The sequence below is a fragment of the Lissotriton vulgaris genome, chromosome 4_1 (assembly GCF_964263255.1).
Source record: "Lissotriton vulgaris chromosome 4_1, aLisVul1.2, whole genome shotgun sequence".
NCBI classification, from domain to species: Eukaryota; Metazoa; Chordata; class Amphibia; order Caudata; family Salamandridae; genus Lissotriton; species Lissotriton vulgaris.
The window spans coordinates 1,519,922,604-1,519,935,608 of NC_141691.1; the positions used below are offsets into that span (position 1 = coordinate 1,519,922,604).

Below are 13,005 nucleotides of genomic sequence, written 5' to 3' on the forward strand. Positions count from 1 at the left end.
GTGTTAGTCATAACGTATGGAGATGTTTCTATTGCGGTAAAATCATAAATTCTTTTTACATACATCTCATTATTGTAAAATAGTTGATATAAAATATTTTGTGAAAAACTGCTCAATTACTATCTGATAAGCTATTGTGCCTGCCTTCATACATGAGAATGTGAATTCCTAGAGCCACCATTATTATCCATTAAGGCCCGCTTGCTTTGATTTCCTTGATGCACGACCCGCGCCAGCTCTGCATAAATCTTTCTTTTGCTGCTTCGCTTTGCAGAGGTGCTGTACTCAGTCAGCGTCTACACTGGAACATTGCCCGCCTCAGAGACCGACGCCGACGTCTTTTTGAAAATATTCGGAGAAAATGGCGATTCGTGCAAAAGGCAGTTGAAATCCTCCAATTCTCCAGCCGTGTTCGAAAAAGGACAAGTTAGTATTGGATCCCATGTTTACTACGTGCCATTTTCTTGTGTTTCAATGTCAAGTCATGTTCGTCGTTGGTTGATTTTAATTGTCTGCTAATTTAATGGCCCGAATCTCCTTATATATCATGTCCTTTCTTTCTTTAGTCTTGTCTTCATTTGGTTAACTGAGCTTTTTTAACCTTCTAGCGGGTGTTTTGCTGTGTCACTCATCCAGTCACCCTTTTAATATTAATTCTTTTTAATGCATGTTATTGAAAGGAATCATAATCTCATTCAAGAGCAATGTAATTGTTTATACACTGGGGTGATGTGACTGATTGTTTTTGTTTCGTACAGAAGTGAAGCACCTGAATGGACCTCTGCTTTAATAGGGGGTAAATAGCCAGAGGAAACAGCTAGGACTGAGATTCCATAATCATGTGGCTGGGATTAGAGATTGACAATGGTTCCAAAATCATTAGACTTTTGCAAAAATCGTCCGTTTGCGATCGCAAAATTAGCTTTTACGATGCATCAAGGGTCAAGGCCCTCGCAATTTGAGAATTCGCAATTAATTGCGAGTTCTCAAATTGCTGCGATTCCTTAAATGCAATGCATGAAAGTTAAAAAATCTGCGATTTCGCAAATAGGGGGAGCAAATTACCATGAAGTTGAACTTCATGGTAATTCGCAAAAACTTTGAAAAATACACTTTTGTGCATTTTTCAATTTGCGAGTCGCAATTAAGGAGGTTTTAGAAATCGCTGTTTTTTAAGCGAATTCTACATGCATAGGCTTTTGCGATTCCTTAATTGCGATTCCTTAAAAATCACAATCAAGGAATCGCAAAAGCCAACATTGATGCATGTGCCTAATAGTTCTCATCATTTGGAGCCTCATGTATCAACATTTGTAATAACGATTACCCAATTGCGATTTTCTGCGAATCGCAATTAGGTAATCACTATTACAAATGCATTTAGCAATTCCTAGGGGGGTCGCAAATCGACCTTTCTAATTATTATTAATGAGGTAGATCACAATTTCGGAATCGCTAAAATTACGGGGATGGTGGCCTGCTGGGGTCAGCAGACCACCATGTCCATGATTGCTTTTAAATAAAGCAATCTTTTTTTTAAATGCAGCCCGTTATTCTTAAAGGAAAACGGTTTACGTTTAAAGAAAACAAAATTAAAAGTTTTCTTTTCATTTTATAGGAGCAGCATGGTCCACAGGATCACTGCCAGCAACCTTTCCCATAGGGGTAGGGGGTCTCTTTGGGATCCCTTTCCATTTGGGAATGGCTTTCCACCAACTTGAACTTGGTGGTAAATTGCTAATGTTTTGCGACCACATTCACAGTCACAAAATATTCATACATACCTCTGTCATTTGCTATTTGGACGGGACACCCTAATCACGCCTCTTCCAAATAGCCAATAGCGAACTAACTTTGCAATTCGGTAACAGGTTACCAAATTGCAAAACGAGATTTGATACCTGTAAATAATGTTGTAAAAGGAAAGAAAGTAAGACAATTTACAGGCATTTAAAAAGTTTATAAGACAATTAGCAATTTTTTCCTAAAAAACACAATTCATATCATGTAAAACGAACTAAAACAAAACATGTTACTATGTCAGAAAATTATTCACGATATTGGTGTCATATTAGTGTTGATATAAAAAGTATTTATGCAGTGGTTTAGGATTTAGATACAGTCGATGGATCGTTGGACTGGGCTAAACTGGTAGTATATAAATCCTTGGGCCATGTTATCTTTTCGTGAAGTGACAGAAATGTCATCATCTTACAGGTCAGTTTAGGATCTTTTGTGCCCAGACCTTTAATGATGGCGGATCTGAAAGTTTGAATGCCCCTGTCATTAAAAGCTTTTTTTGGTAGTGAAACCCAGGTAGATTTTAAGAAGGGGCAGACACAAATGAGGTGAATAAAATCTTGCCTTACTGCACCACATACACTACATGTTTTGGGGCCTTTATACTTCCATGCTGGTTGGTCAGCCAAATTTGGTACTGCCCCAAATGTGATAGCCATTAGCTTTCGTTTCTGGTAAGATGAATATGTTGTGCTTTGGTATTCCGCCGGACGTGTTGATGTGTAAGATTGGAGAACCATCCAGCCATGGTACAGCTTAGCTAGTATACTTTTTTTGTGCTCATATGCTTGATCAGTATAAATATGGATAAAGAAGAGATTACCCACTTAGTTTTTTGCTATCCAGACAAAGTGATACCAGCTCGCTCCACTTAGGAGGAGAGGGTGACCATCGCGGGATTCTTCTCCACAGGGTCGGCTTACTCTTTTCTCCAATATTACAGGTTCTTACTTAGATTATCTTTCTAGGTTCGCCAATCCATCTTGATGAATCTCCTCTGTTGAGAATATCCCATATTTACTGATGCTTAATCATGGATTAATAGTAGTAATTTTTTTCACTTAAAAGATTAACTAAAGATATACAGTACATGTTTTATATGACGGGGTACCAATATTACTCCAATAAAATTTAAGAAAATTAATATCAATATTAGGAAGATTCCCACAGATAATAGGTAAGAGTGTAATAAGGATGAGAAATGTAATTACTATGAAGGGCAGACATTCTCAACTCAGTTATTCCAAATACTCCAGTGCTTTGTTCTCTTATTAGAGCGAGTTGCTCCATGTATTTTGACTATTCTGTGAATCGAATGTATCCATTCAGATTCAGAGGGTGAAATTGGTAAGATCCACTTAATACACAATTCTCTACGAGCTAATATGATTAAAATAAATATGAGGGCCTTAAGGGGTGTAGGTATGCTACCATCATATTCCTCTTCTGGAATCACCCCAAATATTACCAGTACCAGACTCACCTTCACTTCTTGGCCCGCCAAATCTGATAAGATTTTACCCACTTTCTGCCAGAACTCTTGGATGGTAGGGACACCACCGGAACATGTGTGTTTCATCTGAATTGGGTTCACCGCACTTTTGGCAATTCCTCACTGTTTGCTGGCCCATCTTTGCTTGTCTTCGAGGTGTCCAGTAGGCTTAATGGATGGTAAAAAGGTGTTTTTCTTTATGGGTGCAGATTTCACACAATGCCACAAAAAAATGTAGATACTTGCCATAGTGCTTCTAGATCAAGCTCTGGTTGTTCCCTCCTCGATGTCACGATGTGCAATTTACTGGATTCTTCTGAAGATTCTACCAGTAACCAGTACCATGCCGAGATCTCTTTCCGTGGTCCAGGACGCATTGCTATTTTAGCCTCATGAAGTTTGTTTTGTTTCGCCCCGTGTCCCAAAGTCTTTACCCAGCTTAGTAACTGGCAATATTTAAAACGAGAGGCGGCGCCTTCTATGATCTAAAAAAAAAAAGTTTTGCCAAGATATTAACTGAGTACCCTCCAACAACTAGCCCCATCTACAAATCCCCTTTTTCCTTATCGGGATTGCTAAAGAGTCTTGGAAACATGTGGGAGTTCCAGGGGCTCTCCATATTGGCGCATAGTGGGTATAATATGGGATCTGAAGCATCTTCCTAATTTGGTACCACAATTTAAGGCCCAATGAAGAGACTTTAGTCTGATTTTTGTTAAGGAATTTGGGGTCCCCGAACTTATAGAGAAAGTGGTTAGCTAAATCTGGTGGACCGTACATCAGGGCTCGGAACATAGGGGTGAAATTATTGGAATCCTTTAATAGCTGTCTAAACATTTTCAAATGTAGGCTCTCTGATATTGTAATAGATCTGGGCTTGCTATGCCCCAATTTTCCTTTTTTCCCTATATTGCAATTCTGGGCCTTTTTTCCCCAGATAAAGCTGGAAAAGACTCCTTGTACTTATTTAATCCATTCAGTCTTAAATTCTAGCGGAATTTTCATTAAAGATAAATGTATATTTGGGTAAAATAGACATCTTTAGTAAGTTTGATTTGCCCAGAAAGAATAAAGGTAAAGAATCCCACTGCTGCAGTTGTTTTCGAACCTTTGAAGTGACTAAATCAAAATTCACCTTGGCTAAGGTTTTCAAAATTTGAACCACCTCAGTCCCTAAATATCTGATCTTCTTTTTGATGAGCTCACTTTAGGAACTGCTGTCCCACTGCATAATCTCTGTTTTTGAAGGATTGACAGCGTACCCTGATAATTTACCAAATTCATCTAGAGTTTCCCAAATAGGAGATATTACTGAGTCGAGATGGGTTGTGAAGATTATTGAGTCATCGGCATAAAGCCCTATCTTTTTTCCCAGTCATTACATGTACATGAATGGATATTTTTACAAGCTCTTAACTTGATGGCTAACGGCTCAATGTATATTTTAAATAAAATAGGGGAAAGTGGGCAGCCGTGTCTTGATCCTCTTCTTATTTGTAGTTTTTCAGAGAGGGAGTCATTTACTAATATCCGGGCCACAGTGTTCTTATACAAAGCCTTGATTGCTGACCCGAATACTTCCCCCATATTAAAACGTTGGATTACCTCATAAAGAAAGGGCCAGCTGACTCTGTCAAAGGCTTTTGCAGCATCGCAGGTTATTATAGGCAGTGTTTTTGATATTCTATAGCAAGATCTACTGCGCCAATTAACTCATGAGTCAGATCTTCTAAATGCCTCCCCTTCATAAATCCCTTCTGATCATTATGGATAATTGAACTGACCATTCGCTCCAGCTTTTTATTCAGAATCTGTGTATACATTTTATAATCACTGTTAAACAATGATATAGGCCTGTATGATTTACATACTCTGGGGTTCTTGTTTGCTTTAGGAAGAATGATTATAGCTGGCAAATCCCAAGAAGGAGGGGCATCTTGTTTTAAAATATACTGAGTTGAAAAGATCCAGCAGGATCGGGGCAAGTACTTCCCTCAGCAAAGCATACAGCTCATTAGGGATGGCATCAGGGCCAGCAGCCTTACCCTTTTTCAAGTTCTTGATTGAGCCATGGACTTCTTCAAATGTTGTAGGGGCCGATTAACAGTGGAAGATCTATATCACAGAAAAAAGCCGCTGTCTGTACTTTATTTTGAATTAAGTCAGTTGTATATAGTTCCTGGAAAACCGGACAAATTCCTGCTCAATGTCGCTGTCTTCAGTGATGATATCACCCGTAACTTGATTTTTCAGGTCCTTGATGTTGTTCCTGGTTCGATCTGTTTTAGCCTTCCAGGCCAAAAGCTTGCCACTACCCTCCCCATATTCGTAGTTGGCTAATCTACTTGCTTTCCATCTCTTTGTCACCCTGAGTTCTAAGTAGTCCACTAGCTTTGTCTTGGCCTTGGCAAGATCTGCTTCTATTAAAGGTATTATATTAACATCTAAAGGTTGAGCCAAAATTCCTTGAATTTCTTTTATCCGATCTTCTAAAGAAGTAAGCACTTTTTTCCTTTTCTTGTTCTCCATGGCATTTTGGCCAAGTAGGACACCTCTAAGATATGCTTTATACGTGTCCCAGACCTTATAAAAGGGGGCCGTATTGAGATTAAAGAGAAAAAACTCCTTTGTTTGTTTTATCACACTCTCAACTATCGAAAATTCAAAAAGAAGAGATTGATTTAATGTCCAGCGCAGCAATGGAGATTTACCAATAAGCTTAAACTGTAAAAAAAGTTGCTGAATGGTCTGATAGGTGTTCTGGTATAAGTACAATTTTCTTAACCAAATTACTGATAATACTAGATGTCAAGAAAAAATCGATCCTAGATCGGTGCCCATGCTTTTTATTGTAAAATGTGAAATCTCTTATAGAATTACTCAACACTCTCCTGCCTCTTGTGATTTTTAGGCTCTATATATATACTAGGCGTAGATCCTGGATTAATGATTTCTGGGCAGTTCTCATTTTCAAAGTTGCCATATTGAGTTTTTTTGAGGTGGTGTCTTTATCTAAATCAAGAATAACATTACAATTGCCTCCCATATTGAGTGTATCGTTAAATTCAAGTAGATGAAGCATTAATGTATGAAGAGGGAGAGGATCTTCCAGATTAGGGCCATAATATGATACAAAAATTAACCATGTGCCCTGAGCTCTTGCCCTGACAATCACCCACCTACCCTGAGGTTCAACCTTAACTTTAGCAATAGTACATTGAGCTGATTTTTTAAATATTGTAGCTACCCATTTAACTGTGACTGTTTGCGATGTGCAGATACAGTGCTCTATCCAGTTTTGAGATTTAAGAATATCAAACCATTCCTCTTTTTTAATAGATGAGACTCTTGAATAAATATAACATTTGCCTCCCTCAACTTTAAATATTGCAGTATTTTATTCCACCTTGGAATCACTCTCAGGCCATTCACATTCCATGATAAAACTCGTAAAGAGTTAATATTATCTAGAGCTGCCATAAATTATTTAAAGTGGCCTTTTTACTATCTCTTAACAGTATCATGTAATATTCAGCTCTCCTTAACAAACGGTAACCCCTATAAACTAAATGACAGAAAAATAAAGGAAAAACCACGTCAACTGCATCAAACATTGTAGGACAAGTTTTTGGGGGATTTTCTCCCATATGCTCCCCCATCCAATGTGTCTCAAATTTCCCTTTACAATTTTACAAGTGGACAACCCCTCCCACCCTGGGGAACCCTCCCTTGTAACTCGAGGTATATTAACACCTCCTATGAGCTCTCTTGCCCCTGGATGGACTGACTATTTCCCACTGTTATGTTTGAGCCCTAATCTGCTCAATAAAAGTTTTAACACCGTTTGGGTCTCTAAAAGTGCGCATTGCGTTGTTTCTCATGACCTTTAACATGGCAGGGAAGCGACTAAATCTTTTAAAGCTTGAATGTATTTGCCCAATTCACACTGCCATGTAAAGTCTCTCGTGAAACATCAGATCGAATACGAAAAGACCAGTCATCCTTCTTGTACTTTCCTACTTTTAGAGCTGCTGCAAGAATGGTTTCTTTTAGTGCATATGTTTTAAAATTAACCAAAATCCTCCTCGCTGTTTTTCTTCCCGGGCGTGCGACAAAAGGATCTCGATGGACTCTCTGCACATCTTGCCCTGTAATGTCAGTGTCTAAGTCTGAGTTGTACTCTTTTAAAAGAGTAATCACGTAGGTCTTAGTATCTCGTCCTTCCTTTCCCTCAGGGACATTTAAAATTCTGATGTTATTTCTTCTGGCGTTATTTTCTAAAGTCTCCAGTTTGTCTCTAAGGTCTTTTTCACTTTTCTTCAGTTTCAAAATCTCTTCTTGATTTGTAGCCACTTTGTTTGAAATCTCGTTTTGTTTCATTTGTATCACCCCTACCCTATCTAAAAGACTGTTGATTTTTTCCTCCATAGTCTCACAATACCCTTGTACTTGTATTTTCTGTTGATTAAACTCGGATGTTGCAAACCTCTCTCTTAACTCTGTTAGCATTGCCACCATTGTAGTTTCAAGCTCTGCCAAGTTCGACTCCTTACTGAGGGTTAAGGGGAGTGGCCGTAGCTGTTAATTGCTCAGGGTCATTTAAATGGTTATGGTTATCGATGTTGTCATCTGAGGGAAATATTATTTTCTTCAATACTGAGCAGGGGGTCATATCTATTTTTTAGTAAAAGCTGCTTTGAGGAAGGTTCCTTAGAGCCAGGACTGGAGGCCATCCTATCCTTTGTGTTTATATTCTCCAGCTGGGATTCTGAAAAAGCTGTACTTTCACTTTAAAATATGAGCGGAGTGAGGGGGTAACTTTTATTTTCCCTGGTTCCTTCTTTAACTGTTTCTTTGCACTAAAATGGGAATTGGGAGCTTCTGCCACCTTTCTGCTCGCTTTTACCACTTTCGGTTGCTTAATGCAGGGAACTGCCTGATTTAATTGATCTGGTTCATCCAGAGAAACCGGGGCTATTCTTTGACCCCTAGTGCGGTTTATTTTTATAATGAACACTCCAGGTCCAGTTTCTCTTTCCCCCAAACTCCTCTGTTCCATAAAGTGTATCTATTTATCTCCTCCTCTGGTCTTAAAAAAAAGTTCTGCTTCCCTTTTTTCTCTTTACCTACACAGGGAAATACTTTCAGATTTCTCAAGTCAGAGTTCGCCTACAAGTCACTACTCAGCTCCTACGGATCTCCCCCCCTCCTCCTTACCGCTTTCATATGTATGGACTTCCCGGTTTGAGCTCGTAATCGTAGAATGTATTTCTCAGTATTCCCCGGGCTTGCCAGCTGGATTGGTGAACAAAAAGCTCCCCGCTGCTTCCCCGCGGGCTTGTCAAGCCGGATGAGCGAACAAAAGGCTCCCTGCTGCCTCCCCGCGGGAAGCAGGCTCTTGCCACGGCACGCCTTCTCCAACTGAGCCGCACTGGCGCCTCCGCCTAGACTCCTCCCAGTGCTCCACTACCGCCGCCGCTGCAGGATGCCACAAAAAAACGTAGAAAAATAGCCAAAGGCAGCTAAAGTAATACATTTAAAAAGACCCAAACGTATCCAAAGATGGTTACGGGAAAAGAAACCCGCTTTACAAGCACAACTACTGCATCACATATAGCGTCCTCCCATTGCGGATTCGAGGGCTCATGACTGCGACTTCCTCAAGGCCGAGAATTGTTCAGAAGTGCCAATACTTTTGTCTACTAGTAATGAGTGGAGCTTGGCCTCTTTGTTTGTCACTCTGCGAAAAACTTGGAAGGAGGGGTTCGGAGCCCAGAGTTCTGTTGTATTAGTTTCCTTCAATGCGGTTTCAAGAATTTGCCATTACTTGAATTTGAATTGTCTTCTTTTGCTTGCCCCAAGGTCTCATGTAGAACATTGGATCGATTCAACTAAAGTTTGCACCGAGTTTTAATTACGGTATATTTTCTCCAAGTCTCCTGTTGGCTAAGACCAAATTCAAATCTTACCTGAGCCAGCGATGGGTTCTGAGGTAGGCTAAAGACTTTTTTATACCTTATTGTTTGTAGAGAGTTTAAAGGTTTGCATCCTTGCTATTTAACGATATACTCGCATAAGTTACTGTCAGCAATAGTTTAGCAGCCATCACGGCTACTAGCGGCTTAAAAGAGGAGCCCTGTAATTTTTTTGCAAGGGCACAGAATGCATGGATAAGGCCGTTTCCTTTTTTTCCCGATATTGCTTGTGAAATTGAAAATTCAATTGATTGTCTATAAATACCCCCAGATATTTATATGTACTGACTACTCCAAGGCTTGTTTCCCCCAGCTTGAATCGGTCTTGATGTCCCGGTCAATTCGTAATTGACATAGGTTTTGTTTTTGTGCCGTTGACTTCCAGAGCATTAGCCTTAGCGAACGTTAATAATTTGCTGAGTGGTCTTTGAAGGCCAACTCTGCTTAAGCTAAGTAGGGCTATGTCATCTACATATGGGAGATGCATTATGGGCAAAGTACCCAAGCGCGGAGGATGTGAATTAACCTGGTCCAATCGTGGTGAGTGATCTGGCATGAATAGATTAAATAGATGGGGGGCTAATACACAGTCTTGCTTTAACCCTATCTCTGTTTGCATTTTCCTTGACAGTCTTGTACCATTTGCTATTTTTACACAGACCCATGTGCACGTGTACAGTTGTATTATGCCTCTTATTATTGTTTCAGGGGGGCCCAATTTCTTTAATTTACCTCACAGCAAGCCACAGTTTACACGATCGTACGCCTCTTTAAAAACTATCAAACATAGTTGTAATTTTCTTCTTAAGCGTTTTCACTTGTCCGCTATTATGGCCAAGACTAAAATGTTTGTTGTCGTGCCAAACCCTTTGCAAAATCGTGTTTGGTTGAATGAGATCAGCCTGTTTGTATTGGACCATTCTACCAGGTCACGCAGGATTAATGATGCATAATATTTGGCTTCAATATCAATAAGTGCAATTAGCCTATAATTTGCCGGGTCCAACCTATCGCCTCCCTTAAAGATCAGATTGATTATTGACCCTTTCCAGCTCATGGGAATGGTATTAGTTTTACCTATCTACTTATAGATCCCTGACAGCGGAGTTGCCCAGTCATCAGGATCACTTCTGAAAATGGTCACAAAATATTCATACATACCTCTGCGATTTGCTATTTGGACGGGACACCCTAAACACGCCTCTTCCAAATAGCGAATAGTAAACTCACTTTGCAATTCGATAACAGGTTACCGAATTGCAAAATAGTGTTTGATACATGTAAAAAGCCTTTTTACATTTGCAAATGAACCAATTCTAAGAATCGGCCCGTTTGCGAATACAAAATTGGTTGATTCATGTGGCCCATGATTTTGCATAACTATGTGAAATTCCACAAAAAGCATTTGACATTTTTCATAATGTAAACTCAGCATGTATCACTATATTTTAGCACAAAAAGCATTGATACGTCTAATTTTGGACAGGAGGACATACTGCATGCCTTAAAAAATGCAACTACACAAGTGCGTGAACAGTCACTCACATTTTAGTCCTTCATGTTGTTCCAGTGCCCCTCTGGTAGAATATTGCAGGAATAATAGCGTAATCGTGTGATGTGACATAATGTCATAATTTCAAGAATTTCATGTAATAGGTATGATGCAAAATCGCTGGCATAACAGAAATTTCCCCTGGTCTAGAGTCGACCATGATCAATTGTCTCAAAGGCGACCAAGAAGCCTACAGGATTACAAGCAGGAAACACTGAATTTTAGGATTGAGTGTATGTCATTGAAGATTTTAAGGGTGGTTGTTTTCAGCACTGAGTCAGTTTCTGGAGCTGAACTGGTATGCAGCAAGGAGTTAGTTGGCTTCAATATGTTTGTTGGGCTGTATCGCAACACATTTTTCAAGGACTTTGCATAGGCAGGGATGGTTAGTCACTGACCAACAGTTTGCAATGTTGATTGGGTCTAGAATGGGTTCCATTAAAGAAAAGGGACCTATCCACTCTTTGAAAAGTAGGCAAATGAAACCCTATTTAGTGACTTGTTGATTGATTTACACCTTATGTTGGAGAGCAAGTGAAAATGAGGTTTTAGAATCTATGCAAGTACAATACCAATGTGATAGAACGTCAGTGTTAGATCTTTGATGATGTTTGTTAGATCATCATCTAAGATAGTTAAGAAGATGCTCCTGGGATTCGTGTGAAATGTGAGAGAAGGGACAGGTGCTGCTATCAGATTCTTAAAAAGAATTGTGTTTATGATTTGCAGGATCTTTGTGGAGAAGAAATCAAGGGTTTCAATGTAGTCATATGTAACAAAAATGCTCCTAGGAAAGACTGTAAACTAGAACAAACTTAAGGAAAAAGAGTAGAGAGGTAAGCTTACGATCAATTTTGATTTATTGGGGTCTTTGTCGAAAACTAGGCTACAGTATGCTAAAGCCACCTTCCGAAGGACAGCGGGTTGAATTGTATGTGCTGAAGAGCGAGGGAATATACGTAGTCATAGAATATACATAGCAACAACGACCAAAACCACCCACCTCCATATACCTCTTCCTTCCCCATGTAGCATTCTCTATCTGGCTGCCAAAGGTGGGATGCTAGACCCTGTGACGGCCTTCCAATGTAAGCCTTGTTGCCCAGTTGTGCCGCTTCCGTCCTGTCCCCATATCGTTCAATTAGCCTAAGGACCCTGAGATAATAGGAAACAGCAAAGGGCCTTGATTCGGAATCAGTAAGGCTGAGTCAAATAACTAAAGAACAAAACAAATGCCAGTACTGAGCTCAACTCCCAGAAATCCTTTTCAATAGACTTTATGAATAAAACATAACAGTCCGCTTTTTGAATTGCACCGTCCAATGATTTATTACACTTTTTTTACATTCATTAATTTTGCAAAAAACGTAATTTTTTGTGCATAGAAATTCATAGAAAACACTTGGCACAGACTATATACAATAAATATATTTCAATCAAACCTTCCCTAGATCTACACACTGACACATCATACCTCTTCACAAATTTGGCCAAGACAGACAATCCTCATTCATACATCATACCACATCCATTCAAACATAAACCAGTGTGGGTCAGACAAAGGTCCCAATGTCAACACCAAAAGAGAATAAAACATAATTTCAAATACAAGTTTCCTTAGTTTTGTATGTTTTACATAGTGATCAAAATCTCAACCAATTAGAAATCAACATCCTATTTGCAAGCATATTGTATGTGACCTGGGACCAGGTTGACGCGTTTCGAACCCGAAAATTAATGGGGTTCTCCTCAGGACCAAAAGACTCTGTTGGTCCCAAGAGCGTGCTACACCATTCACAAACATGTCCCCCATCGTGTTTATATTCAGGGCTTTCAGCGCTAGCCTCACTGCCCTTTCCTTACATGGGGACAGCCAGTAGGACCATTTGATCGCCGCCGTTGGTGCATACAGTACACTGCACGCCTGCACCTCCCTCATATGGTGCCAAGCGTGTACGACCGCATTCAGGGAGTCAAGGAAGCCGGTTCGCCTGTCTTGTGGGAGTGTCAACAGCGCCGGGAGCGGTGTAAGGTCAGCAAATATTGCCTCTATGCGTACGTGGGGGATGTCCCTCGGCCATGTATCCAATGAAATGCGGGTGCAGCCTACGCGGCTCGGTAATATAACTCCAAGTCTGGAGCGTTCAGCTCTCCTGCCACATAGGGCTGTATGAGGATAGACCAGG

At 39.9% G+C, this 13,005-nt stretch overlaps 1 protein-coding gene across 1 annotated transcript in view; it reads left to right on the forward strand.

Moving 5' to 3' along the window:
- Positions 1–13,005, forward strand: part of RP1 (RP1 axonemal microtubule associated) — a 2,616,437-nt gene that overhangs the window by 1,768,121 nt on the left and 835,311 nt on the right. Inside the window, exon 46 of the mRNA XM_086965756.1 lies at positions 275–426. Within this exon, the coding sequence (XP_086821882.1) occupies positions 275–426 (152 nt within the window). The remainder of the gene's footprint in view (positions 1–274; positions 427–13,005) is intronic.